The 25,149-nt window shown below is 54.3% G+C and overlaps 8 protein-coding genes across 8 annotated transcripts; 6 read left to right on the top strand and 2 right to left on the bottom strand.

Annotated features, from left to right (window-relative positions):
- Positions 1-1,772: 1,772 nt before the first annotated feature.
- NECHADRAFT_99589 (uncharacterized protein) lies at positions 1,773-5,103 on the top strand. Its single transcript, XM_003053011.1, has 4 exons — positions 1,773-2,435; positions 2,805-3,079; positions 3,179-3,677; positions 3,729-5,103. Exons 1-4 carry the CDS (start codon positions 2,408-2,410, stop codon positions 4,532-4,534), a joined length of 1,608 nt encoding a protein of 535 aa, XP_003053057.1. The 5' UTR covers positions 1,773-2,407; the 3' UTR covers positions 4,535-5,103.
- A 554-nt stretch (positions 5,104-5,657) lies between these two features.
- On the top strand, positions 5,658-6,839 carry NECHADRAFT_35701 (uncharacterized protein; the record flags this gene model as incomplete). The annotated part of the gene is made up of 2 exons (XM_003053010.1): positions 5,658-5,876; positions 5,931-6,839. 2 exons carry the CDS (start codon positions 5,658-5,660, stop codon positions 6,837-6,839), a joined length of 1,128 nt encoding a protein of 375 aa, XP_003053056.1.
- A 42-nt stretch (positions 6,840-6,881) lies between these two features.
- On the bottom strand, positions 6,882-11,205 carry NECHADRAFT_67243 (uncharacterized protein; the record flags this gene model as incomplete). Its single annotated transcript, XM_003052511.1, has 3 exons — positions 6,882-7,514; positions 7,562-8,415; positions 8,460-11,205. The coding sequence occupies 3 exons, from the start codon at positions 11,203-11,205 to the stop codon at positions 7,419-7,421; spliced, it is 3,696 nt and encodes a 1,231-aa protein (XP_003052557.1). The 3' UTR covers positions 6,882-7,418.
- Positions 11,206-13,219: 2,014 nt separating this feature from the next.
- NECHADRAFT_103721 (uncharacterized protein) lies at positions 13,220-14,279 on the top strand. Its single transcript, XM_003053009.1, has 6 exons — positions 13,220-13,358; positions 13,420-13,450; positions 13,513-13,595; positions 13,651-13,757; positions 13,810-13,980; positions 14,036-14,279. Exons 1-6 carry the CDS (start codon positions 13,311-13,313, stop codon positions 14,076-14,078), a joined length of 483 nt encoding a protein of 160 aa, XP_003053055.1. The 5' UTR covers positions 13,220-13,310; the 3' UTR covers positions 14,079-14,279.
- A 57-nt stretch (positions 14,280-14,336) lies between these two features.
- On the bottom strand, positions 14,337-15,682 carry NECHADRAFT_99586 (uncharacterized protein). Its single transcript, XM_003052510.1, has 3 exons — positions 15,512-15,682; positions 14,900-15,400; positions 14,337-14,844 (listed from the first exon to the last, which is right to left on the bottom strand). Exons 1-3 carry the CDS (start codon positions 15,591-15,593, stop codon positions 14,729-14,731), a joined length of 699 nt encoding a protein of 232 aa, XP_003052556.1. The 5' UTR covers positions 15,594-15,682; the 3' UTR covers positions 14,337-14,728.
- A 3,397-nt stretch (positions 15,683-19,079) lies between these two features.
- On the top strand, positions 19,080-20,235 carry NECHADRAFT_5514 (uncharacterized protein; the record flags this gene model as incomplete). Its single annotated transcript, XM_003053008.2, has 2 exons — positions 19,080-19,995; positions 20,045-20,235. Coding segments are annotated over 2 exons (1,107 nt in total), but the record flags the coding sequence as incomplete, so codon positions are not given.
- Positions 20,236-20,821: 586 nt separating this feature from the next.
- NECHADRAFT_77671 (uncharacterized protein) lies at positions 20,822-23,176 on the top strand (the record flags this gene model as incomplete). Its single annotated transcript, XM_003053007.1, has 1 exon — positions 20,822-23,176. The coding sequence occupies one exon, from the start codon at positions 20,822-20,824 to the stop codon at positions 23,174-23,176; it is 2,355 nt and encodes a 784-aa protein (XP_003053053.1).
- Positions 23,177-23,933: 757 nt separating this feature from the next.
- NECHADRAFT_58997 (uncharacterized protein) lies at positions 23,934-25,128 on the top strand. Its single transcript, XM_003053006.1, has one exon. The coding sequence runs from the start codon at positions 24,135-24,137 to the stop codon at positions 24,957-24,959; it is 825 nt and encodes a 274-aa protein (XP_003053052.1). The 5' UTR covers positions 23,934-24,134; the 3' UTR covers positions 24,960-25,128.
- Positions 25,129-25,149: the final 21 nt, after the last annotated feature.

The raw sequence follows: 25,149 nt of genomic DNA, 5'->3' as shown, positions 1-25,149 counted from the left end.
CAAAACTGAAAGATATGGAATAGGGGTCGGAGATGCAGCCTTACCGTTGGTGAGGGGAGCGGCCTGGCTGAGATCACAAACGCCACGGCGGCTTATAGTGGCCGGACCACAGTGAACTCTACCTAGCGGTGGGAGGATTGGAGGTCCAGCCATCCCCGTGCCCGCCGTGATGCACTGTCCGCCCACCAGACCGGGTCAGCCTAGAGGCTCTCCACCATGGAAGCATTGAGTGGCATCAGAATCGAGGCCATCTGCCGCCACGTCTGGCCTGGCCAGGCCGGAACCAAATAAAGACTAAGACATTGACTGAGGGGGAGAGACAATGGGGGCGAGAACGGAAGCATGGCAGAAAATTGTAATGTGAGCAGAAAAGGAGATGGTTTAGCCTGGTCTCGTCTGCTGCTCCATTCCATCTTTGCTGGCAGTTGTCGAGATGGCCGACTCCGTCGAATGCCATCGAAACAAGGCTTTGCTCTCGGGGAGCTGCAAGGATCCAACAACGCAAATTGCAGAATGCAGAGAGCAAAAAATAAAAACGCCATTAATTGGACAGACAGAGGAGAGCTGACTCCATCATGGATGCTGGACCCATGGGGCTCACTCACTTTCAGCTCACCTGCCGTTCGTTCCATCCATCCATCAGGGCTCTTACCTTACTCTTACTGTGTCTACCCCAACCCCAAGCCAAAGAAAGCCCAGCCCAGCCAGCCAAGCCCGGTCTACAAGACTGCACTCACGAGCAAGGAACCTAGGCAGGTCTACCGTACCAAAGTGCCTTCCTTACCTACCGTATTCGCCGAACTGCTTTGCCCGGAAAGCAGGAACCCCGTTATTCCTCATTTGTTCTTGCCTGGTCCATTCACTCTCAAGTTCTCTCACCTCCGTCCCTCTTCCTCTCCTTTCCCATTCACCATCACCAACCTCTACACGCTCGCTGTTTGCCTCGTGGCTTCGTCGCCCATCGCTCCTTTCTCACTCCCCTCTCCTTGTCGTGTCAACCGGCAGAGAAGGACGAGTCTCGGATTGACTGCGATTCATTCCTTTCATCATCTCATCTCATCCTCCAGTCCTTGCAACCTGGACCATACCATACGGATCCCAGCAACTAACTCACCACCAACAATACCGACTTACGGCTGCATATCGCTCACCAAGTATCGATCGCCAGATTCTTTTTTTCCCCCTCGCTGCCCTGTGTCGCCTTTTATCGAATCCCTTTATCCCAAGCTTACCGGAACCACCCTGAGGACTCGACCGAGCTTTGACTCTCGCCTACCAACCTGGGACTGTCCTTGTGTCGTCAACCGAGCCGGTCCTCGCCCCTCTCCTCTGATTCACCTCCAATTCAGCCGTGGCTCACCCGAAACTACTGTTGTTCCTAGTGTTGGAAATCCGGAAATCTCTCGAGTTGCGACCTTTCGACTGGCTTTCTTGTTGCTGCGTTCTCACGACTCCTTGGCTACGCAACTTTCGTACCTGGACCCTGATTTCGCCTCTTGATTCCGCATACCCTTGTCAGACGGCATCGTCGTAGTGCCAATTCACCACCCCTGCCAGAGTCCCGCCTTTTGTCCTGGCCTGCCCAAGCTCAACAGCCGCAACCTGCATTGGCCTGCCCCGCTGATAGGCGCGTTGACGAGTCGCCAGCCAGTTGACCCTGAGCGACCGAGCCGGCCACCCGCAAATCGGAGACCTTTAGCCAGCATCTTCCTTTGTCGACCTTCCAGCTCCTCAACTGTTTTGCACTGTTTCTGCAAACGCCCGGGTCCTTGCCGCACTCGGTGATACAGTATTGCTCTACGTCCGGAGGCATTCTAATCACGGACCCATAACCTTCACAGCAAGAAGCTCTCTCCCGTCCGTCTAGGTTCGCCGCTCGGGCGATCATCGTACTTTCTCAGACGAGCCAGCCCCTTTCCGCGCCCTTGGCCCTTGGCCCTTGGGCACCACCAAAGACCAACCCACCCGTCCACCACAAGCCCAGCATAGTCGACGGCCCTTGACCCGCTCCGTCCATCTTCCATCGACGACCTCCTGGCAAGGACGGAACAGAGTTGACGGGGATCCGACTCGTACACTGTGCTTGTCGACTTGGTATGACGCTAGGTCTGGGCTGCTAGGCCAGAGGAATTTAACCCTTTCCGAGCTACGTATTTACCGCGGCCAGCTCTCGCAATCCAACTCTCGGCGAGTTGCTTCTGTTTACTCCCGCCCAGTATAGGCACGGCCCGTGTTGCCCCAGGTTCGCATTGCACCGTAACGCATCAATTGCTCTGCTCTGCTCTGCGTTGCAACAGCCACGGTTTAATCTGCCTGATTTTCCTTCCCTCCTGTCGCCTGGCTCCGCATCATTCTCCTGGGATCTTCAAATCAGAAACACGAGCCCGAGCTTGACCCCTTGGCAATCATGAATACTGCTCAGTCTTTCCAGTCTGGTAAGCGCCCACCCCTTGATCTCGCTTTGATATGATCTGCGACAAAGAGCCCCCCATCCAAAGGTGTCCGTCCCCCTTCGAGTCGTCGCCAGGATTTGCGCCCGTCTCGTACCCCAGCCCGGCGCTTGCAATCTACAGGCCAAACGGGACTGGATGAGGGAGGGGAGACGGATCGGGGTGCGAGCCAACTTGGCAGACAACTCAGCAGAAGATTGCTGTCCGATCCACCTGTCTGGCGGCCATCTTGTGTCATGTTGAGGAGATTGTCTGTTTCATCTTGGTCCATCTGTCGTCGTCATTCGCATGCATGCGCCCGTTGTCGTTCCGTTTCGTCTGTTTGGCAGCAACTGATGGTTTTCTTGGAAGCAGGCCATACCGGTCCTGGCGAATCCGCCAGCCTCTCACTGAATTTATCTTCCAACAACCCCTTCCGCAATCGCGCTCCGTCTCCTGCCAGCGCCGACCTTCTCCTCCTTTCATCCAACAAACCGGCTTCTCCCTTTGATGACCCTCCACCAAGACCACTATCGCGAAACCCTTTTCTTGACCAGCCACTCTTTGAACAACCACAGCAGCCTCTGAGGTCACCTGGTGTCATGTCATCGCACTCCGACTCCAAGTCTCTATCTGCCGAAGAGATTTTTGTACGTCTGATATCAGCTGCGCATACCTGCTGAGATGCCCCTCTCAGATGGGCGCGCGTAAATGATTACCTGCCGAGATGCTGACCGACTACGTTATAGGATTCATTGACACTCGACGACGCCTCTGCCAACGACCGATCCAAGCAGCAAGGTCAGCGCCGACCGATGAATCGCCCACCTCCTCCCCCCCAGACCCAGAGCGGTAACCACCGCCCAACGCACTCTCAGGAGGAGGCCCTCCGCGCTCGGAGGATGCAGCAGGGCCCTGGTCCCCGACCGCAGCCCAACTCGCCGCAGCGAAGGCCACCCCCGCGACGAGTGCGACGAAACTCTGAGTCCTCTCTGATGGATTTTGATGCACGCCCACTCACAGATGAGGAGAAGAGAATGATTGAGGCAGCCAGACGTCGCGAGGCTGAACGACGCGGTGACGGCAAAGAACGGGGCGATAAGGGCGGCCGTGAGCGTGAGCGTGAGCGTGAACGTGGTGATCGTGACCGCGAGCGTGATCGTGGTGATAAAAGCAAGCCTAACCGCCCCAGTCGACGGATGGATATCATTGATCAGCTTGATGCCACAAGCATCTACGGGACTGGACGTATGTTTATGACCCCTGTAACGGTGGTCTTATGAATACTAACATGGACAGTGTTTCATCACGATGGGCCTTTTGACGCTCTCAACCCTCACCGCAACCGGCAGAATGCTAGACGGGCGCCGATGCAAGCTTTCCCCAAGGACTCCCTCAACAACTCCCTGGGCGGCGCGGGACCGCTTAACGCCCAGGCCGATCACTCGACTTTTATGGGCAATGCCACAGACGAGGCTTTCCGGGATTTTGCTGCCGGAAGCAAAGGTATGCGATATGGAGGCTCATCCCGCAAGGAGACGCCCATTTTCGACGCCACCGGTCGGGAAGTGATTCACGGCGACGAGTCCCACGGTCTAGGAACATCGACGTTCCTGGAGGGTACGCCTGCGTCGCGAACCGCCATCCAGCGATCCCAGGCAGAGCAGGCACAAGAGTCATTTGAAGGAGGACTTCAACGAAAAAAGTCTCTTGCGCAACGCATCCGCCACATCAACAAGGGCCCCCGCGGCTATGACCAAACCCGAATCCCCGGCGAATACAACAGGATCACTCCTGATAACTACCCCTCAGCAGCGAGCAATGGCTCAGACAACAACCCATTCTTTGCAGAGTTTGGCAAGGGAGAGGAAGGGTTTTCAGTGCGACCCCGAGATGGTCGCATGTCGCCCAACAGCCCTCCTGCGCCTCGGCGCCCGTCTGCCGGAGCAGTCTTGGAGCGACGAGCGACAGCAGACGGTGCTACGACACTTGATGACGGTGCTGCCAAGCCTTCAGGTTTCATGGGCCGAATGAAGAGCTTGAAGGGCCGAAGACCTCGGCCGGAAATCCCTGCCAACGGCACTGCGCCCGGGACGGCCGTTTAGTGGAGGACAAGTGCCGGGCGACTACTGGACGTTGGCCGAGGGCCGACGCGGTGGCAGTCGAAACATGGCAACCGGTCAGCGAATGAGAAGGGATGGGCTGCTTCTTTACCGATACGAGACCAGGAAAACACAGCGCCAAAGAAAGAGGATATGGATAAAGAAGCAGAGTACACGGAAGTGCAGGATTCGGAATCTTTCCTTTGTCAAGGGTTGGAGGCGCCACGCAAGAGCCTTGGTGATGGACGTCCTTCTTTGGAGAAGCGATATGAGAACGCAACGAGATGAGATGTATCCACCGGACAGGTTTTCTTTTTTGTCATTTCTTGTTGGTTTTTGGGACGGCAGGCAGCATGGATGACATGAAGCAGGCGCAAAGACAGGGCCTGCTTCTCGTTTTTTGGAGAACAAGTTGAGAGAGGCAGAGACTCTTTGAAGAAATGCAGATGCTAGTAAGGGCATGGAACTGCAGAGTTGACTGGAGGTTGTGGTCTAAACCTTTTGTATGTTTTATAACAGGACTTGATGTCTGACTGCAGCAGCAGCATCAATACAATCCATATCAATCTGCTACATGTTGTCTTGTGTTTTGTGAAGTGCTACGTTGAAGAGGACCTGTGCTACCCCTGAACTTTCAGTTAGTATGTATATGAGGATACGGACCACATCTCCCTATCTAATGGTTCAGTTACGTATGCTCATCCAGGATCTATTCTTGGTATCATGCCATGATAAGCAAAGAACACCATAACGAATACCATAACCTTGTATAGAAATCCTCAAGATAGACGGGGCATCTTGGCAGGAGCCTTCTAATTGGCTCAGATGACAAAACCCCACATCCCCACAACGTAGCACCCGCAATGCCGCAAATCCAGCATCATGAACACCAACCAACCACGACATCACTGGCACCAACCAAAAACCTTGAGAATCCACAATTGGGCTCCGGCAGAACATCGAGATCCCCTGGTTTCATGGTCTAACGGTTATGACTGCGGATTCTGATTCCGCCAGCGAGGGTTCGACTCCCTCTGAGACCTTTCTTTTTGCTCTAGCAACAGAGATTGTACTTTTAATCTTGGTTCAGATGAGTTGTTGACTTGAACTGTGTTGAGCCGTTGTCATGGAGTCGCTAGTTCCTGCCTCACAGGCTAGTTCGCATTTTGCGCTTGATCCGATCCCGGCGTCGGTTCTCGCTGACAAGGAAGCACGACGACGTGATGCTGCAGTCGAGTTGGGATATTGTTTGACGGGGTGTGCGGTTCTTGATGATGATGTCCTGCTGGGCGGGTTCGAGCGAGGCAGTGTCGTCGGAGTCAGCGCCGAAGACGAAGAGATGGGCGTTCAGGCAAGTTGAAGACGTGCTGATGCAGACCCGTGTTTGACCGCATTGCAGCTCGGTCTCCAGACTCTGGCGCATTCGCTGTGCGATGGGAGAATCGCCAAAGGGCTCGTCGTCACTCCCAAGCCGAGAAACGTCACGCTGGCTCGTTTGAGGGATGCCGTCAAGGCTGAACTCAAGTCTCAAGGTGTTGGTGGTGATGCCGCCAAGACCAAGTTGAGGGAGTGTCTTGAACGAGTCATGCTTTCGTGCGTTTTTGATCTTGATGGGTTGTGGGAGGTGTTGGCGGATCTTAACAAGCCGGCAGAAGAAGAAGTTGAAGAGGAAGAGGGGCAGGTTGAGGAGATACAGGACAGTCAAGATGATGACGACGAGGCTCTCTCACCAGTGGACAATGTTCAGCCGCCAAAGCAACAGACGACTCAACCAGGCATCATCGTCGTCACACACTTCTCGTCACTGCTGACCGGCGTCTTCACTCACCGTGAAAGGTCAGCCGCTCACTCTGTAATGGAGTCGCTAGGCTCACATCTACGCGACCTCTCACGCAACCTATCATCAAGCCCTCTGATAATGCTCTTAAATTCGACATCCTCTTCATCAGGTCCACCAACAGCGCAGCCAAAGAACACGCCATTGGATGCAACTCTCCGGTCCATATTCCACACAGCTCCGATAGGGCAAGGCCCTCAAAGTACGCGTCGCATAAAGCCCAACTATGGCATCGTCTTTTCGCAGCTACTCGACCTCCACCTGTTGTGTACCCGCATCCCACGGACGATGCAGGATGCCGAGGCTGCGGTACAGCGGCTTGGAGAAGAGGTTAGAATGGTGTGGGTAGTCGAGGTGCTGCAGGATGAGATAGGGGTTTGGAACGGGACAAGGGGCGATAGAAAAGTGAGGGAGCAGTTGTGGACGGCACTAGATGTTGAGCAAGCAAGAGTCAAGCCAGCGTTTGGATGAGAGAGTGGAACATCACAAGGACGCAATTGCAATTCAGACGCTCGCCGCGAGTAGGTAGATTACGCGCAATTATCAACGTCCACCCATTAATTCACTACGCTCCATCACAATGCCCCCAAGCTCCATGCCAACATCCAATCGCTTATCCTTCCAGAGTACAAGCTCGCTAACCCTTCTGTCTCTTGTCTGACATGCAGCATCTCTCTCATCTCATCTCATCTTGCTCGTCCGTCTACCACTCAACTTCAATTCACTCCACTCCTATCCCACTCTCAACACCTCTACCCCTACCCCCATCCGGTCGTTCGACGTGCTCTGTAGTCCGACATCGACCTCGCTCCTTGAAGCTAGGGAGTTGCTTGACCGCTGAAGAGACATCGCAACGTCTCAGACGCAGTTTAGCCCCATTTTCACATCGCCCAGCCAGGGAACGACGAGCGAGGTCCCTTGCCATGACTCTCCCCTGAGCATCTAGCACCCGGCAATGGCTCACGCCATAGTACTCGGGTGCCGCCAAATAATACAAAAAATCTTTCCAGAAAATACTCCATTTGCGTGCGGGCCGGTCCGTGACTATTGCTATGAGCCGAGCAACTCCGACTTACGGTTGCTCTTCCAAAAGTCAATGGCTTCGACCACGTCGTCTCCCTTTTCGTCCTCGTGTGCGAATAGAATCTATACATGATTAGCATAGTTGATAGTGTCAGCAGCTTTGTACTCACCTCATGTGTGCTGCTGTGAAGCATCCGAATATTCTTGCGAGGTACGATATGCACCGCGCCATTCTCCATGTTACGCAACTCGATAAAGTTGGGCTCAAAGGCAAGGATCCATGGGTAGCTGAGGGCAAAGTTCTGAGGCGTACCCTCCCAGTCGATTCGCCATTCTGGCCGAGCTCGCCATCCGTTGCGATTAACGAAGAATGAAAACTCAGAGTAGTTGAGCAGGAACTCGCCATTGAGACGCTCGATATGGATCGGCTTGACCCCTTCCTTGCGATTGACAAAGTCGAGTGACGTGTCTGCCTGGTCAAGCAGCGACTGCGTCTCAAGCGTCTCCAGAGAAACCACCTCGAAGCCTCTGGCGCAGGCGACGCACAACTTGGACTTAAGGAAGTGCACCGACGACGATTCAGTAGGAATGTAGAATTCCTTGAACGGCTTCAGCTCGTCGTGTCCTCCGCTCATGAACTTGCTGATACCCTTCTGCTTCTTGGCCTTGGTCATGGCATCGTTAGGCTCAAAGACCTTGATCGTGGTGGACAGGGCCGACGACTTGACACAGCACACCAGGTGCCTACCCAGGCAGATGCCGGTCTTGAAGAAACTGCAGTGGTTCTGGATCTTCTTAGGTCTCCTCACCGTCGCTGGCTCGTCGGGGTTGAGAGCTGACACTGGGTACGATTGTAGCGTCTTGTTGGACAAGACCAAGAGCAGCTGATACTCCTCTAGGATGTCAATCTGAGTGACAGTGGTCGTCTCCAGCACTCTCCTGGGTACCTGATCCTTGACCTTTCGATCCGATACGTAAACACCATTGTCCGTGCCATACAACAACTTGCGACCGCCATCTGCCACTCGTTAGCTAGCCATTTCCTCAACAACCCCCAAGTCGACTTACCAAAGGGCGTGACGCAGTTGACACGGTTTGTGCCAGCAAAGAACTTGCTCGTAATAGTCGTCGTGTTGAAAAAGTCGGCTCTTGATCGGAGACGTTCTTGGGCGTTATGGATGAACTCGAGCCACTTCTGTCGGGCTGCCTGGTTCGCTGCGTATAACGTCAACTCGTATCCTGCTTTGCCCAAATGGCGGAACGTGATCGGCCAGCCGTCCTTCTTTGCTGTATCGTTGGCATTGGCCCGGATCGAAGGAATCAAGCTTGACGAGGATCGCTTCATATTGCCATCCTTAGGGATCACCTCGTCCATTTCCCGGATGGCAAGAAGTTCCAGAGGAATTGGACGACGGTACGCCTTGATCTCCTCATTCTTTCCTGTTTGCTTGATACGCACCAGCAGGACCGCGTGGTCGAACAGGAAGGCCGTAATCTCAGCAGGATCTGTGGGCGACTTCTTGAACTGGCACTTAAACACCATCTCACGGCCTTCCTCAGTCAGTCGAAGGTCCACCTTCTCATTGGCCCTGAAGCGAAGCTGCTCGTGAAGCCTCCTCAGGTTAAATCGGTTCTCAGCCTTTCCAGATTCCGCGTTGACTCTGCCCAGGATGTCTCGAATCATGGTTAGGACCTTGGGGATATCTTCCTTATCGGGGTTACCATCCTCCGTGTATTTCAGCACGTTCTCCAGAAGGAGGGGATATCGAGCTAGACGCGTCGTAGGCTTGGTTAGGTAACCGTTCAGCTCCAGCTTTCTCGATTCCTTGCGACGCTCGATCTCGTCCACGAACTTGGCAAAGTACGAGTTCACCGATCTCTCATTTTCAAACTCGAACTTTCCCTCCAGCTGCTTGGAACCGTACAGAATGAAGGGCTCAAACTGCGGAACGTACTCCAAAAAGATGTCTCCAATGTTGTGGACGATGGGCTCCTTCTGCTGTCGAGTTGTCAAACCAGAAGCAAACCGCGAGCTGACAGTGTGAATACTCGGGTGGTCGATAATGTTGCTAAAGATGCCCTTGACCACCTTTTCACGGCGCTGGATCGGCACCGGCGAGGCCTTTGATCGCAAAGGCAAGATCCAAAAGTCTCGAAGATATTCCAAATCCTTGACAAAGTCTCGCTCGGTGTAGCAGATCTCCGAAATGACCTCCTGTCTCTTCTTCTCTCGCTCTCCAACCTTCTCGGCAACCTCCTTTGGAACCGAGTTGATCCAGAGCTTCTGCTCGTCCGTCTGGTCGGCCTCGTCGTCGTTGACGTTGGCCGCATCCTCCTTCCGCAGGCCAGGGTTAATCTTCAGGTTCAGCCTAGAAACCTGCTCCAGTCGCCGAGGACAGGCGATGGAGTAACACAGCTGATCCCTGGTACAGGTCGGAGAGTAACATTCAGACAAGAGCACAAAGACACCATTGACCGCAGGCTTTTCCTCTGGCTCATCCATCAGGGTCTCCCTAAATTGGTACATTTCCGACTGAGAGTCTCGCAACCGGTGTTCGTATGTGACATCGTGGAAGAACTTTTGGGCATCCAGCGCTCGGCCAAGAAGCAGGGCAAGGTTTCGATCCGTGGTTCTGATGATGTATGACAAGACGTCGACGGCCTCTGAACCGCTGAAAGCGTTCTTGTATGTCAGCTCGTTCTTGGTGCGGTCACCCGTGATGATCTTTCGGCGGAAGCATTCTGCGACTCGTGATAGCAGAGCCGGGTAAACGAGGGGCGGTCGGATCTTGGTTGCGGTCGGCGGACGCTCGCTCTCGATCGACTTGCTTCTAGAAGGTCGGTGGACAAGAGTCGAGGCGTCAGACTCGGACGGAGTGATGGTCGGAGCTATGGTGGAGGCCATGGACATTGTCCTGCTGTGATCGCCAGTGCTGGAAGAGACCATGCTGGCAGTACGGGTCTGTGCTCCTGGGGCCTGAGGGTGCGAATTGGAGTATCCGTTGGTGGTCGGTAGTTCTCCTGGTGCTCGTCGGTTGGGGATGACTCGGCCGCTCATTGTCTGGTGGGCGTCGCCCAGAGGGTGATAGTTGCCAGTCAAGGACATGGCACGATCTTCGTGACGCTCAGGCACAACCCGCCCTTGAGCTGTCGTCCTCGCCGAGTTTTGGTGCGAGTAAGGAGCCTGTCGGAAGTGATTTGCGGACTGCTGGTATGAGCTGGGAGGTGGATGATACAATGGTTGTCGGGGAGCAGAGGCAAGAGATTGGGAGCGATAAGGATCACTGTTCATGGCAGGGCCCGGCCCTGGCCCTCCCTGATAAAAGCGCTGTGCCGGTGTCCTTGCTCCCGCAGCTTGAGATGGCGGCGGGCCTCTATGCTCCATACGCGGAGGTGCCGGCCCTCCGGGACCAGGATAGGGACGCCTCTGTTGCTGTTGCTGCATGTAGTGGGGCGGTATCTGCTGGCCGCCCGACGCTGAGCGTTGACCGGCATAGTATCCATTCCCCATGCTGTTGCTGTCCATTGTGCGAGTCCTGCCAGAGTCACGATCGCCGTACTGACCCGGAGGAGGACGGGGCGGCGGCTGCCGCTGCATGCTCGACATGGACGACATGGTCTGGGTGCGACCGTCCATCATGGGCGGAGGCATGCCGGACGACGAGGTCATGGTCTGTGATCTCCCTGGCGGGGGAGCGGCGCCGAAGATGTTGGAGAAGGCGGCATCTCGCTGGTAGTTGTTCTCTTCGCCGTAACCCCGTTGTTGTGGCGGCCGTTGAGGAGCTCCCCGAGGATCGTAACCGTAGTTGGACATGTTGACGGATAATTTGCCTGTGCATTGACGCAGTCAGGAGAGGAAACGGACGCGGATATGGAACGTGGGTGAAAAAGGCAACGAACCGTTTTTGCAGCCGTCTGATGCTGGAGTCCGTTATCAAGCGGATCAACAGGCGACGTCGACGGATGCGCCGCCGTCAGTCGACGCCAACACGACCCCTTTGATGATACCGTCGATGCCGATGCGTGGGCCAGGAGTCGTCCGTCTACTGGCGTCGCAGATGCCCTCGCGAGGCTGCGCCCGTTGGGGTGGGAGTTGTGAGTCTCAGCAAGATTCGGGGCTACTTCTGCCCAAGCAGCAGTCGGCTTTGCGAGTTTGGGCTCAACGGGTTCGAGGGGGCGCTGGGGAGGCGGCCGGATGAGCAAAATGCCAAACTTGGGCCCTCAGTCCGGGGGCTCGTCGGCCGATATAGGGCGACGATAAAGATATCGCAGGCAATGGACGATCGCCGTTTCGACGTCTTGGTGACCCTCTGGTGATGGACTTTTGAGGGGGTTGCAGGTTCACGATCCACGCACTCTGGTGCTTCGGAGGTAGGTCGAGGTATGGAGGTAAGGTAAGGTAGCAGCAGCAAGTAGTAAGTAGGTAGGCAAGTGGGCAAGTGGACCGCGGGCAGCAGCGTCCACGTCCGTCCACGTCTTCTTCAGGTACCAGCACCAGCAAGCGTGCTATGGACTGTACGTACAGCGGGCAGGTCCAGTGGCAGTGGACAGCGCGAGCAGGGCAGGGCACCTCAGGGAGCCAACAGCGGATAAGCCAGGGCAAGCCAGTGCTAGGTCCACCGTAAATCCACCTGTGTGATGGCGGTCTCTTGGTGGCCTCTTGAGCGTGGTGGGTGACTGGGACTGGGGGCGGCGCAATCCAATGTAATGTGGGCGCGCGCCGCGATGGATGGGCAGTTATTTAGTACAAAGTACGGAGTAAGGGGACAAAGGATGCTGGGGTAGCAGTGTAAGAGAGCATGGATGTGCACCGACGGCACGACGAGGGTGTTAGGTTGCTGCCCAGGAGCGGTCCTTGCCAACAGTCCAGTCCCTCATTGAGAGCTGCCAGAGACTGCTGTCTGTAATAGGTAACGTCGTGACCGTCCTCTCGTGATCCTGAGGCCTCTTTCTCATCCCCATTCGTTCACGTGTGTATCTTTGATTGCGCTGGGCTGAGCAACTTCGGTGCGCTTTGTCTTGGGGCGTACCGAGGAGGAGCAGCTGGCTCGATAAACTCTCCACGGGAATCACGGCAATTCAGGTAGCAAGGGGACAAGGCGCTGTAGGCAATTGTACCGTACGTGAGTGTGAGTGAACCTCCTTGCTGGGGATGGAGGGTCGCTCATCAAGGGCCAAGGGGCACGCTAGCAACCGTTGATTCCCTCTTTTCTGCCGCTACGTCCATCCTTCCTTTCTGCCTCTATCTGTCGTCCGTACGTCCTATGTGTTGTTTTATCTTGGCTTTAACCAAGGCGGTGAAGGCAGCTGCTGAACGAGCAAACCTCGTCGCCTCTCCCAATGTCTTATACACATCTTATTTGAGTTCCAAAAAGGAACTCGTCCCTGCCCGAGGCCTTAAAATCAGGTACCGCCGGCTGCCCCGGGTCATCAACTTGCCTATGAGGAGAGACCAAGCGGACCAGGCGAACCACGCGGCGAGGTGACCGCCCGCTAACAGGCCACCCTGGAAACGGACCGTCAGTCAAGATAAAAATAGCGATTGCCAGATATAAAAAGATGAATTGCTGAAGGAGGCATCCAACTATCATCATGGCATTAGCAGCGGCAGTCAATCTCCCGCTCAGACGGATTGAAATTGCAGGTGTTAATAGTTGCGAGGCAGTCGTGGACAGGGGGTTGCTTGAAGTTCAGAGCCGGCCTTGGCACTTGACCAGTGTCACGTGATTAAGCGTGGAGGCTGTCGGTCCGTGATTGGCTGCGCCGGCTTAGCCCAGAGTGGCTTTCCACCTCAGCTCCCAACTCTCTCTGGTAGCCTTGAGGTAGGAGGCTACATCATCAACAAGCTCCCAACGTGAACCGAAAATCGTCAAAGCTGCCCTTGTCCCCGAGCTCCTCCGACGGCCGCGCTCCCTCACCATGGCAGAATCAGAGCTCGCCCCCAAGTTCGCCCCCTTCATTGGGATGGTAAGTGTCGCGCTGATGACGACTTCAAGGGGGACGCGAATGCTGATGCAGCGACTGGCAGGCCGGTATTGCAGCTGCAATGATCTTCGGATGTACGGTGTTTCCTCTACGCGACGCGATATCATCGAGCCCGATTGCTGAACGAATTTGACAGGTATTGGCGCTGCATATGGCACAGCCAAGTCCGGTATTGGCATTGCTGGTGTCGGTACATTTCGACCAGACCTCATCATGAAGGTATCAACCATCGAGTCTCGAATACGCCATGCTCATCATCTGACGCACGCTCTAGTGTCTTATCCCCGTCGTCATGTCCGGTATCATTGCCGTATACTCGCTCGTCATCTCCGTCCTCATCGCTGAGGATCTGGACCCGTCCAAGAACTACAGCTTGTTTTCGTACGTCGTCGATAACGTCCGGCTAGGCAGGAATACTTATTAACGGTACTAGGGGCTTTATGCATCTTGGATGCGGTATCGCAGTTGGCATGACAGGTCTTGCTGCTGGTTACTGCATCGGAATTGTTGGTGACAGTGGTGTTCGTGCTTATATGGAGCAGTCCAGGATCTTTGTCGGCATGGTCCTGATCCTGATTTTCGGCGAAGTTCTTGGTCTTTACGGGTATGTATTTACCAGCACACATGTGACGTCGTTCACAGGCTGACCCTGATTACAGTCTTATTGTTGCTCTTATCCTCAACACCAAGAGCAAGGGTTAAGCGGACCAGCTCGAAGCCACAACACCCTATTCACCCAACCCATCAGAAGAGTTCGACGTGTACGTTGAGGATGTCGGGACTGCCACAAGGCTACAGAGGCACGTCTTTGTATGTACATCGGCATGGCGTTTATGGAACCTTTAAACGTGTATTTTTCAATCAGGTAGAGGACAGGCGGAGAAATTGACGGTATTTAGCATCAGCAAGCACAGTGTCAAGACCTGCATGACATCTTTGTGTGTGAGACCCTGGTTGTTTGAAAGTCCATTTGGTTGAGCTACCTAATTGTTCCAGCCTATCGAAAGCCTCAGAGCCCTATGTGTGGAATGAGTGACAAGGAAGAAGAAGAGGAAATGCCTGCGACGATCCCATTTACGCCGTCATTTGGAGCTCATAATCAAAAGCCAGAGAACCCTGTGTTCCCATGTCATGCGTCATCCAGGACCCAATCTAGATGATCAAACGCCGAGGAAAATGCGGCAATGTCGTTTCAGATGCAACCGGCAAACGTCGACTCCGACACAGCAGCAGCGTCCCAGCGCGGCGAGAAGAGAAGAAGACGATAATCATGAGACCCGTGGAAGGAAGGGAAGATACCTAACATGAGGAAAGATGCCAAGGGAAAGATGAGAGAGAGAGAGAAGTCGGAATCACATCAAACGGCGACCACCGATACGGCGCAGGAGCTTTTTACGGCTTCCCACCTCCACGTCACGGCGGAACCTGGTCCAGTTCCGCTCTCGCTCGTCCGAGTCCTTCATTCGAGCTATTTGAGTGTCAGCATACGCAACTTGCTGCGAGATGTCTCCTCCTGATCTCACCTAAGAACCAGTCCCACTGGCGGTCCTCGCGCAAAAGGATGTCGTCTCCCGACTCGCGCGCGATTCTCTCCTGGCGTGCCCTCGCCGCGGCGACTTCACCAACCAAGTACGGATCTTCCAGAGGCCGGGTGGTATTTCCCTGCTGCTGGTCTTGCTCGGTGAGGTCGGTCATGACTCGACGAAGGCTGTCCACTGGATCGCGTGTCTGAGCAGTCATCCGACGCTGAGCAACATTATGGTAGTGTCGAGCAGCAGGGTTGCTGGTGACCGAGGACCATGTTGCGATGCGGAAGTTGTTCAGGTTCGGCACGGATCGCAGAGGAGCAGCGGGCACAGGAGGGAGACCGATCGTCCGCTGGCGGTTGGTGGGAGTAGAGGTTCCGCTGCTATGAGGAACGAGAGACGTTGTTCGGGGTGCGGCTGTATTTCTGACTGGAGGAGAATACGGCGGTACAGCCTCGGGAAACGGGTTGATCGAGTGGTAAGAGGGCGCTTCCGAAACTGAGGCACACCAAAGTCAGCTCCCGATCTCGTGCAGGCTTCCCAGTAACTTTGAGCTACGTAGAGGTATGTGGTTTATGACAGCCTGTGCAAAAACACCTCAACACTTACCATAAGAAGGCGCAGCAGAGCGAATGGAAGCCGTCTCAAAGTCGTCACGGCTGTAGCGCGACGTAGCGATAGCACCCGTCATGATGGTAGAAGCCGGAAAGGACACGGTCGAGAAAGCGGAGGGGGGGCAGTACAAGCCAGCTCGAGCATCTGTCCCAAGAAAGGTTGTCGAGAGACTGAAGTTGAGTATAAGTACCGAGACAACAGGAGAATCACACGGCGAGCGGCTGGGACGCTTCAAGGGTCCGTGAACAGTCAGAGGGTGAGTTGAGTGAGACCTGTCAGAGTTGCGGGAACCAGGAATGATAGCCTCTTTTGTTCTGGCCCAAGGTAAGACAGGAGGGTCAGGATACCCAGCTGTTTAATGCACAGCCGCGGATAAACATGCATGCAGCTCAGGGAGGCAGCAGATGGTGGGCAGCAAGCGACCTGGAGAAGCACCAAGTCGGCAAGTATGGAGTACACGGCACGGGCTGGGAAACCCAGTACTTCGGACAAGTTCCAAGTTCAAGGCCAACCCAGGTCTAGCCTGGGCATCCGTAACCCATCGTGGCGTGGGAGCCATGGCGTGGAGGTCGGAGGGGGTTGAGATGCGGGGACACGTGAGAGCAGACACGACGATGATGCTGTGGACGACAACACCATGACGCGCCGCCCAAGACATGAACCAAACTTTGCTCCCTCCTTGGATCCTGTTTAACAGGTTTGTTATCTACGCCCGTTTGTGTCACGAGCGCTGTGTCTCTCTCCTTGGCGACAGTATCTACACAGCGGCGACGACTCAGGCCTCCAAACTAGTCGGCTGGTAGACATGTGCTGTACGGTAGCATCCCCTCGGGCAACCCTCAGGGCTTCCCCTGACCGGGCGTTTTCCCGAGTTGGAATGACGAGCTTCCACGGAGGCTTCTACACGGCGGTAGCGGGGTATCACAAGTGGTTTTCCGGGTCTCGAGGGACCACCCGCCAGTGTTTCTGCCCGCTGTGAATGGCGGGGTTCTGGCCGCGGTGGATCATATTGATCGGGCTGTGTGCGCAGGGGGGAGGGGCAGCATGGAGTTGTCGTGGTGGGGAGGTCGAGAAGCCCAGGGCGGCCAATCGATAAGACGTCGACGGCCCTTTGAGGGAGGCCCTGTCCACCACGGACGGCGTGGACGGATGTTGAATCCGGTTTGTTGGCGAGCCTAGACTTGGCGGTGTTTGGAGCCCAGATGCTGGCAGGTTTGTGGTCGACTTGTGGGGGCTCTATGATGCAGTTTATGCCGAGACTGCCTCGCTAATCCTGCTTTTATATCCGTTTTCTGCCGTCGTCGAACATGGCGAGAAGAAGCAGCTCCTTGGCTGACCATGCCGAGCAAGCTTCTTCATCGTCGCTGATCGCCCCTAACCTCCGTGAGCCGCGTGGTCGGGCCGGCCTATGATGCAACACTTGATAGACCTTTTGGGTGTAAAGAGGATGCGCTATGTGACACCCAAATCATCCTTGCGCAACACCATCAGCCCAGGCCCGACTTGGCAACCCCTCCCCCCACACGTCGCCCTCGGGATGGCGGATCTGGAAGATGTGGTGTCGTGCTCTCTGCGCTCTAACTCAGTTGATGGGCTTGTTGTAAGCTTCCGCGCCAGCCATTGGTACTTTGGGCATTTGGGCTTGCGCCTACTCGAGCAATGACCGCCAGATCGAAAGGGTGGGCTGGAGAGATCACCAGATAACTGGGACGTTGAACTTGTGACTTGTATGCGTTGCAGATGCAGGAACCGGTTGCGGGAACGTTGTGAACCATCTCGAGATCCCTATCTTGGAATATCAGCCGCCACAGCCTACGGTAATCTTTTCCCGCTCCCGAGTCATTGCGAGAAACCAAGTCGATCAACCGCATTCCTCCAGAACGGAGAGTTTGGCTGGGCTCGGCACAAATTAATAACTCAGGGACGAGCCCCCATGGAACATGGAGCGGCGTCCAGACCGCCCCGCCGAACTGGTGGGATGGTTCATATTGAAACTGAACCAACCTCCCCCATGGGTATCTGCTCGAACCGTCACAAATAGCATGCTGCCCTTTGGTCGAGAGCGGTGAGAGTGCTCTGCTGACATGCGTCAAAGTTGCATGCCATGTCTCGCTCTGAAGGCGCCATATGGAACGGCGCTTTGGACCCTTGAAGTCGAAATGGTGCTCGGCCGGGGTATTTTGCACTTGTTTCTGGAAGGTGACCGGAAATGCCCGCATCTGTGCCGCGGCCAAGACCTCGGGACCATTTGTTTGTTGATAAGGTTACGTGGCGGCCTCGGGACAGGACGAATGTTAAGGCCTGCGTGTCTTGCAGACGATTAGTTAACCAACGGCGCCCGGGGCCAGATTTGTTGGGGTCTTGGAGAGATCCTGACTTGTCTCGTGGACGTGGGCGTTGCTGTTAGGCCTGAGCACGTGCGGGCGAACAGACCTCTTTAGGCCTATTGCCAGGTCAGGCGACAGTATTTGTGGTATTTCTGAAGAGATGAGAGCCATCAGAGTTGAATGTAACGAAAGCACACTAGATTTCGCACGCTGATATGCTCATGGCTCTTTCCGTATCAACTCTTTCTAAACGATGCTGCCATGGATGCTGTGTGCGAAGTGAGATGAGCGGGGAAGCATGGGGGACGTTTGCAAGGACTTGGGTATGGATGTAAGCAAGGTAGGCAAGTTGGTAAGGAAAACATCAGCAGCCGGGTAGGTATTCTTCAAATGTGAAAAAATCGGCGTGCTCTATAATAAGTCCTCCCTTGCTCCTACATTCATACCTACCCAGCTGGGTAGGTAGGTAGGTAGACTCCAGCGTCTTTACCCAAGATATAGATTACGAAGAGTGAAGATGCTACTCAACTGGATTTGAAAGCAACAACCTGAAGGTATCAAGCAAAGAGCTACTGTGTCTTGGCAAGATAGGAAACTACCTAGATTCCTTCTCGGTGTAGTTTTAGCCGAGATTCGGATTGCGATACACACTTTACCCCCGGACCGTTGATACGTGAACTTCTCAGTGGGATGCTGTTCTGAAATCAGGTGGTCCGTGCACTGAACAAACTGCCCCGCGAAGTCGTCCCAGCTGCCTGCCCGTCCTGTGTCTGAGGGCGTTAATTGAGGTACGTACTCTGTACTTCTACGCGTCTTCTATCAGTTTTACGCGACCTCCATGTCTACCAATGCCCTTTGTTCCACCTTCGCAACCGTCTACTGTCAGCGTGACAGTGTCTTCACGCCTCTCCATTGAAAGACGAAAAGGCCGAGAGGGCCATGAGCCGACTCATACTCGAGTAGATTTGCAATAGAAAAGCTCAAGAGCTAACCACGCCCCGATGCCCACCCGCCAACAAGACTCCTCTGAAGAGGAGTCGCATTCGCGATCGCCAACGCCTTCATCACGAGCTACACCGGCACATCGAAGTCTGGCGATGCGAGAGCGAGAGAAAATGCGCAGTGCATCTGCCTCTAAGAGAAAGCGCGCCGACACGAGAACTGGCGAATCCTCAAATTTCCGAAGGAGGACGGTAGAGCCATCGGCAGATAGCGACGATGACGGAGACGACGTGTACGATCCTGACCAGCCATTGGAAGAACGCCGCAAAGTCCAGCAGGGCTTCAGAGACCTGCTTCGTGAGGTGACCGAGAATACCGAGGAATATCTGCAATCCGACTCGCGAGGACTACACGATGCTATTCTTCGAGCGGATGAGCTGTCCAAGAAAGTACGACAAACCACCGAGGCAACGATCGATTCACGGCTGCTCGTCAGCACTACCGACCTGTCATATCGAAAGACCCTACGGCTGACCCAGGGCAGCCTTTCCCAAGGTCTTGATGTGGATGAGTTTGTGTCAAAGTGTATCACCTACATGAGACAAGGCCGTGGCATCATCGATGACAATGCACCAGAATTGTCGAGTACTCAGCGGCAACGAAGAAGACCTACCAGGGGGGACGAGGATGGCGAGGACGATGTTGGCGATGATGGCGATATGATGAACTGGCCTCATCTTGGCCGTTTCGCTTCATTGCCCTACATACGCCGGCCAGCTCTCCCTGGATTCCTCCTTGGTCCGCTCTCAGTTGAAAAGAAGGCCCGCAAGATTACGAAACGAAGCGCGCCCTTCCGACCCAACAACTTGACAGAGACCCGCCCAGAGGTTCTGAACGTTGAGGATTTGGCCAAGAGAGAAAATGATCTTACTGCAATCTGCGGCAAGATCCTCCATCAACTACAGAACATCCAAGCCGATATCCAACAGACTGTGATGGATCTCATCGATGATGACATGGATGAGGACGAGAAAACCAGGATCATGCACAACCATGGCCTTCGAAGCACTGGTGGTATCGATCTGATGCGGTTCGTTGTGAATCCCAAGTCGTTTGGGCAGACAATAGAGAATATGTTCTATGTCAGTTTCCTCATTCGAGATGGGAGGGTCGAGATCGATTTTGATGAATTCGGCCTCCCAGCCCTAGGTGAGTTTGCCTGCCACGAAAAACCTCCAATAACTAACACGAATTGCAGCCCCGGTGGATAGAGAAGTCGAAGAAGAAGAGCCTACACGCCATGGCGCCGCGAAGCACCAAGCGATTCTTTCAATGGACATGGAGACTTGGCGTGATATCATTGACACATTCGGCCTACAAGAACCAATGATTGCGCATAGGAAAGAAGCGACGAACACAGGCCCCGGAGCGCGGGGTTGGTACAGCTGAGGGAGGAGCAGCTACTCCAGCTAAGACGAACCGAGCCTCGATAGCTCGAATCGTATTGTCATGAAAACCTTGATACCCTTGTTGCCCTCGGTGGGCAGCATCTCGGAGAAGGCGATGTTTTGGCTTGTGCACAGCCTTCTGTCGCACCAGAGAGGCGCATCTTCTTTGTTCTCATCACCCCCTACTTGTGGATACAATAAGGAGGGAGGTGTGTCTGATCCATGTTTGACCAAGGCGTGTTTCTTTGACAGAGAAGGCTTGCAGTTAGAGAGGGGGCACACTTTATTTTTGGCGCACGGGGCTCAACATGAAAGGAATCTGGAGTCAAAGAAACTGTATAGACAAAGACCTTCCCTTGCATGAGCACCTCGGCCACAGGGAATCTCGTTGAGGTGAATGTCAATGGGCTTTCTCCTTCAAAAGAGGGGGCTTCTCGTCTTGACCAAGATAATCTTGAATATTCCAAGACTCTCAATTTTTCTCACAACGCCTCACCAACCCAGAAAACACCTTTACTACTTTTTAATTGCCGATCTACCTACTGAGATACTGACTATCTTGCAAATCTCTTGTATTCTTCGTTACAATGCGCCCCAAAGGAGACCGACACGAGGGTGAACCGGAGGAGGAGCAGTTCCCTGCTGTACAAGCCAGAAAACCGGAAAATCTTGTCACGGAACCCTTTATGCAGCAAGTCGATAACCAGCTGAAGCGAACACTTGCTAGGCTCGAGGGGACGAAGAAGGGCACCCTATCCAAGTTGGGTCGACAGGTCGAGGGTATTGTTCGTGACGCGACGCCTGAGAGTCGCGATGAGGTCCGCAAAGCCTTGGAGGTGATGCAACATGTCACCAAACAATATATTGAAGCAGTTTTTGAGGAGGCGGTCGACGCCTCGCGAAGCGACTCCCAGTCCTTTCAGGATATTCTGATTGAGCTGGATTCTGAAATGAATAACCGACATGAAACGGAGATGGCAGCGCTTGAGAAGACGCTGGGGGAGGCCCAGCAGACAGACGCAGTTTTCGGCGAGCCGACTACCAAGCCTCAAGCGGGTTGCCGAGGCCGTGGCGCGCCTACCATGCCCTCCCGTACCAGCACTGCTGGTAGCTCTGATAAAGCCTTTGAAGACATGTTTGGTGGCGCAAACCAACCCAGAACATCGGCATGGCAAAGTTCCCATCGGCCCCCCAAACCAACCGCAAGAGGCAGTTTCAAGTCGTCGCAAGGCCAGAACAAGAACAAGAACAAGAAGTTTTCGTTCCAGTGGGACAGGGGAGGAAGACGTCAGGGCAGTGTCGATTCGGTGGGGATTGGAAGCGAGTCCGAATCCAAGACTGAAGTGCCACTCGAGGCCGATGATCTCAAGTCTACCGATTACGAGGATCTGGACCCGATGATGCGAAGCCTCCTGGAAGCAGGGGAGGATCTTCATAAGGAGTTTAAGAAGGACGCCAGCAAAGCTGGTACCGAAGAGTGGCAGGCTGACATGGAATACGCCGAACTTCAGGAACAGCTCAACCAAGCTCTGTTGGAATACAACAAGCAAAGGGGTATGGTGGTGCAGAAAGACCAGTTGATCGACGGACTCAGGGAGGAGGTCACCGAGCTCAAGAACAGCAACCTAGATCTCACCGCGAGCCTGGAATCCATGGGTCGGGCCCCCAGCGCAGGCGGCGCTGGCACTCCCATCCCAAGTCAATTTGGTCGATTCCAATCCGTGACATCTTTTCCTTTCAACAGCGCTGGGGGCTCTCCTGGCACTAGCAATGTGGCCTGGCTCAGCATGTGGCTTCCCAAGGCCGTTCGGCTGCAGATGGAGACAACCAAGGCAGCCATTAAACGCTGCGACGCCGAGGAAAAGTCTTGCACTGAGAAGATGTTGCAACTCGGTGGCGGTAGGCAGACAAGCAAGGAGAGGGATTGTCTCACAGCCCGACGGAGCTCATCAGAGAAGCATCGTCAAGATTTCACACTGATCAAGGGCTTTTTGGAAGAGCTATCAGGCCACTCGAAGAAGAGTGAGAACAATCTTGCAGATGAGCTCTCGGGAATAGGGTCGGCTGAGTCGATTGAGACTGTGAAAAAGATGCCAACTCCTGGCCAGACTCCGACTGGTAATGAAAGCAGTAAGAACTCATCCTCTGGGTCTGTATTTTTTGAGTCTCAGGGCCGAGATGCTTCGACATCGCCCAAGGAGTCTTCCAACGAGGCCCATGGCCCCTCGAAATCACCCAAGAGGCAAGGCAGTACACCAAAGGTACCATCACCTCTTGCAGAATCCCACACTCCCCAAGCAAGCGAGACTGCTCCCGAAGCAGGCAACGCTCCTCTTCCAGCAAGTAACACTGCTGCCCGGGAAGTTCCCCTAGAAGGCAACAACGAGCAGGTGAGGGAACCAGCCGACCCTGAGAACGCAACGCAAAGGGCGGTCGAGACCATCGACTCTGGGGTGCTTGGGATGTGGTCCTTTTTTGCCCATGCTGGCCTGGTTGCCATGACACATGCAGGAGCCTTTGTTCGCGTCAGCAAGTTCATCCTCCACATCTTCACTTACATCATGAACCAGATCAGCAGGGTGGTACGTCTGATGTGGCCGTTTAGCCGTGCCGCAGAAGAGGAGTCGCCGGCACCAACGCTTCCTAAGCTGCCATCGCCTGAATGCTTCATCGTCGTCATGTACTACTGCTCGGCCTTTCTGACATTCCAGGTGTACATGGCAACCCAGCGGGAGAGGCAGATCTGGTTCGAGGCCAACGGGCTGACGAGAAAGTACATGCTGGAGCGCAGCCGGGGTGAGAGTCTGTGGCTCATCTACGGGGTAGATGGGAACCTGATAGTGGGAAGGAAAGATGTCGAGGACTCTTTCAAGCTGGTTTACTTGCTTGGGGTGAAGAGTGTGCAGCACTTGTATCGTTTAGCACAGGGCACGCCGCCTTGAGAGGGAAGATGTGGGAATTGGGCCAGCAGTGTTGGAGTTCTATGCATGTTTGTTGATTGTATCTCGGTCATGTTTGGGGTTGATGTGTAGGTCGGAAATGACTATTTTGTTTAGTCTAGGTTAGTGATACTCAATACCTATGTTATCATTTATTCTTGGATAGGCACAACTAGGAATTGAATTTGGAATTGGTGACCAGGGTTGATTGACAAATTATGCTTGATGATCCCTTATGCACCCTGTCTCGGACCCGCCGCTTCTGCAGGTCCGCCCGCTTACAACGGCGTACGTGCTGCGTATTACTCACATGCACTAACGTCAGTTTTTAGTTGATAAAACCTTTTATTTGGAATTGAAGCCGACAGCCACATGGCACCATTTTACACATGAATCATGGCGCAGTAGCCCACTCGATTGGAGCAGTTTAAACACAAATCTCTCCGTGCCTCGGCAATTAGACAAATCAAGCCCGGTGCCGGGGTGCCTGAATCGGCCGAACCCGTGTCTTTCATCCCTGTTCTGAAAGCTCAAACGGGTTTAACTAGGCCGAGAAACTTACCGCAGGTTTATTGATGTCATCACGAATCAACAATTTGCATTTGCATTACCAAGCCCTTGTTTCTTTTCTTCTCTGGAAAAAAATCACTATCTCTTGTTTGCCATGTTGCGTACCTCGGCGAGTCGGCCTCTGTATTTAAACACGTCTCACCTCCCTGCTTTGCATAAATCCTTATCTTTACAGACACCACTGCAGCAACAACAACAGCCACCAACCATTCAGCCAGCGCCAAGCCTTGCATACAGCAGCCCATCATCTTCAGCTCGAGGTTCCAGCGTCTTCCATCTTCAGCCCTCGACTTCAATTAAAAGACCCAGAGTCATCCATCCCATCTCGACTTGTTCTCAAACACGCACTTTTACCCAGTCACGCCATACAGCAGCAGCATCAACAGCAGCCATGTCGTCAAAGCTCATCCCTTCAAAGCCTGAGGATGTCATGGTCATCCGCAACGTCACTCCCAACATCGCCACCTTTTCAGTGCCCTTTTCCCGCTATGGAAAGATCAAGATCGGCGGCCGGGGCACCTTGGTGAAGCTCACCTCGGGCAGCCTCGCCGTCTTCTCCCCCGTGGCCCTCACCGAGGCCGCCAAGGCCAAGGTCACAGAGATGGGCGGTGACGTCCGCTACATCGTCGCCCTCGACTTTGAGCACCACATCTTTGTCTCTGAGTGGGCAAAGGCGTACCCCTCTGCAAAGCTCATCGGTCCCGAGGGTCTCCCTGAGAAGCGCGCCAAGCAGCAGGACGATCCCAAGATCGGCAACGAGGAGTTTGCCGTCGTCTTTAAGAAGGACAACAAGCGCGAGATCCGCATCGACCCCGAGTTCGACGCCGACTTTGACTACGAGTACGTCGACGGGCACGCCAACCTCGAGATCGTCTTCTTGTACAAGCCCGAGCGCGTCGTCATCCAGGCCGACCTGCTCTTCAACCTGCCGCCCACCGAGCAGTACAGCAAGGTGCCCGAGGCTGAGGTTCCTCAGGACGGCGCCATCGGCAAGGTCTTTGCCTGTGTGCAGAACCCTCGCGGTGACGTCAAGTGGCTGAGGCGTTTCAACTGGTACGTCGCATCCAAGGACAAGAACAGCTTCAACGAGAGCATGGGCCGCATCGCCCAGTGGGATTTCGCCACCATGATTCCCTGCCACGGAGACGTCATGGAGGGCGACGGCAAGGAGATTTTTCAGAATGTGTTTGAGTGGCATCTCCATGGCCACAAGTGAGAAGTCACTATGAAGTATTGATGCATGATGTATTAGCACAGAGGAGTTGGACATGAGAATGTGTTTTGTTGATACCAGGATGAATGGGTTTTAATGATGGGATATGAACTTGCAGATTGTTTACCTCAAAATAGTACCTAGGCGATAATTCCAATGACCTGCATATCTTAAGTCTTCGTTTCAATTCGCC

This window comes from Fusarium vanettenii (genome assembly GCF_000151355.1).
Source record: "Fusarium vanettenii 77-13-4 chromosome 3 genomic scaffold NECHAsca_2_chr3_3_0, whole genome shotgun sequence".
NCBI lineage: Eukaryota > Fungi > Ascomycota > Sordariomycetes > Hypocreales > Nectriaceae > Fusarium > Fusarium vanettenii.
This window is presented reverse-complemented; position numbering and strand designations above follow the sequence as displayed.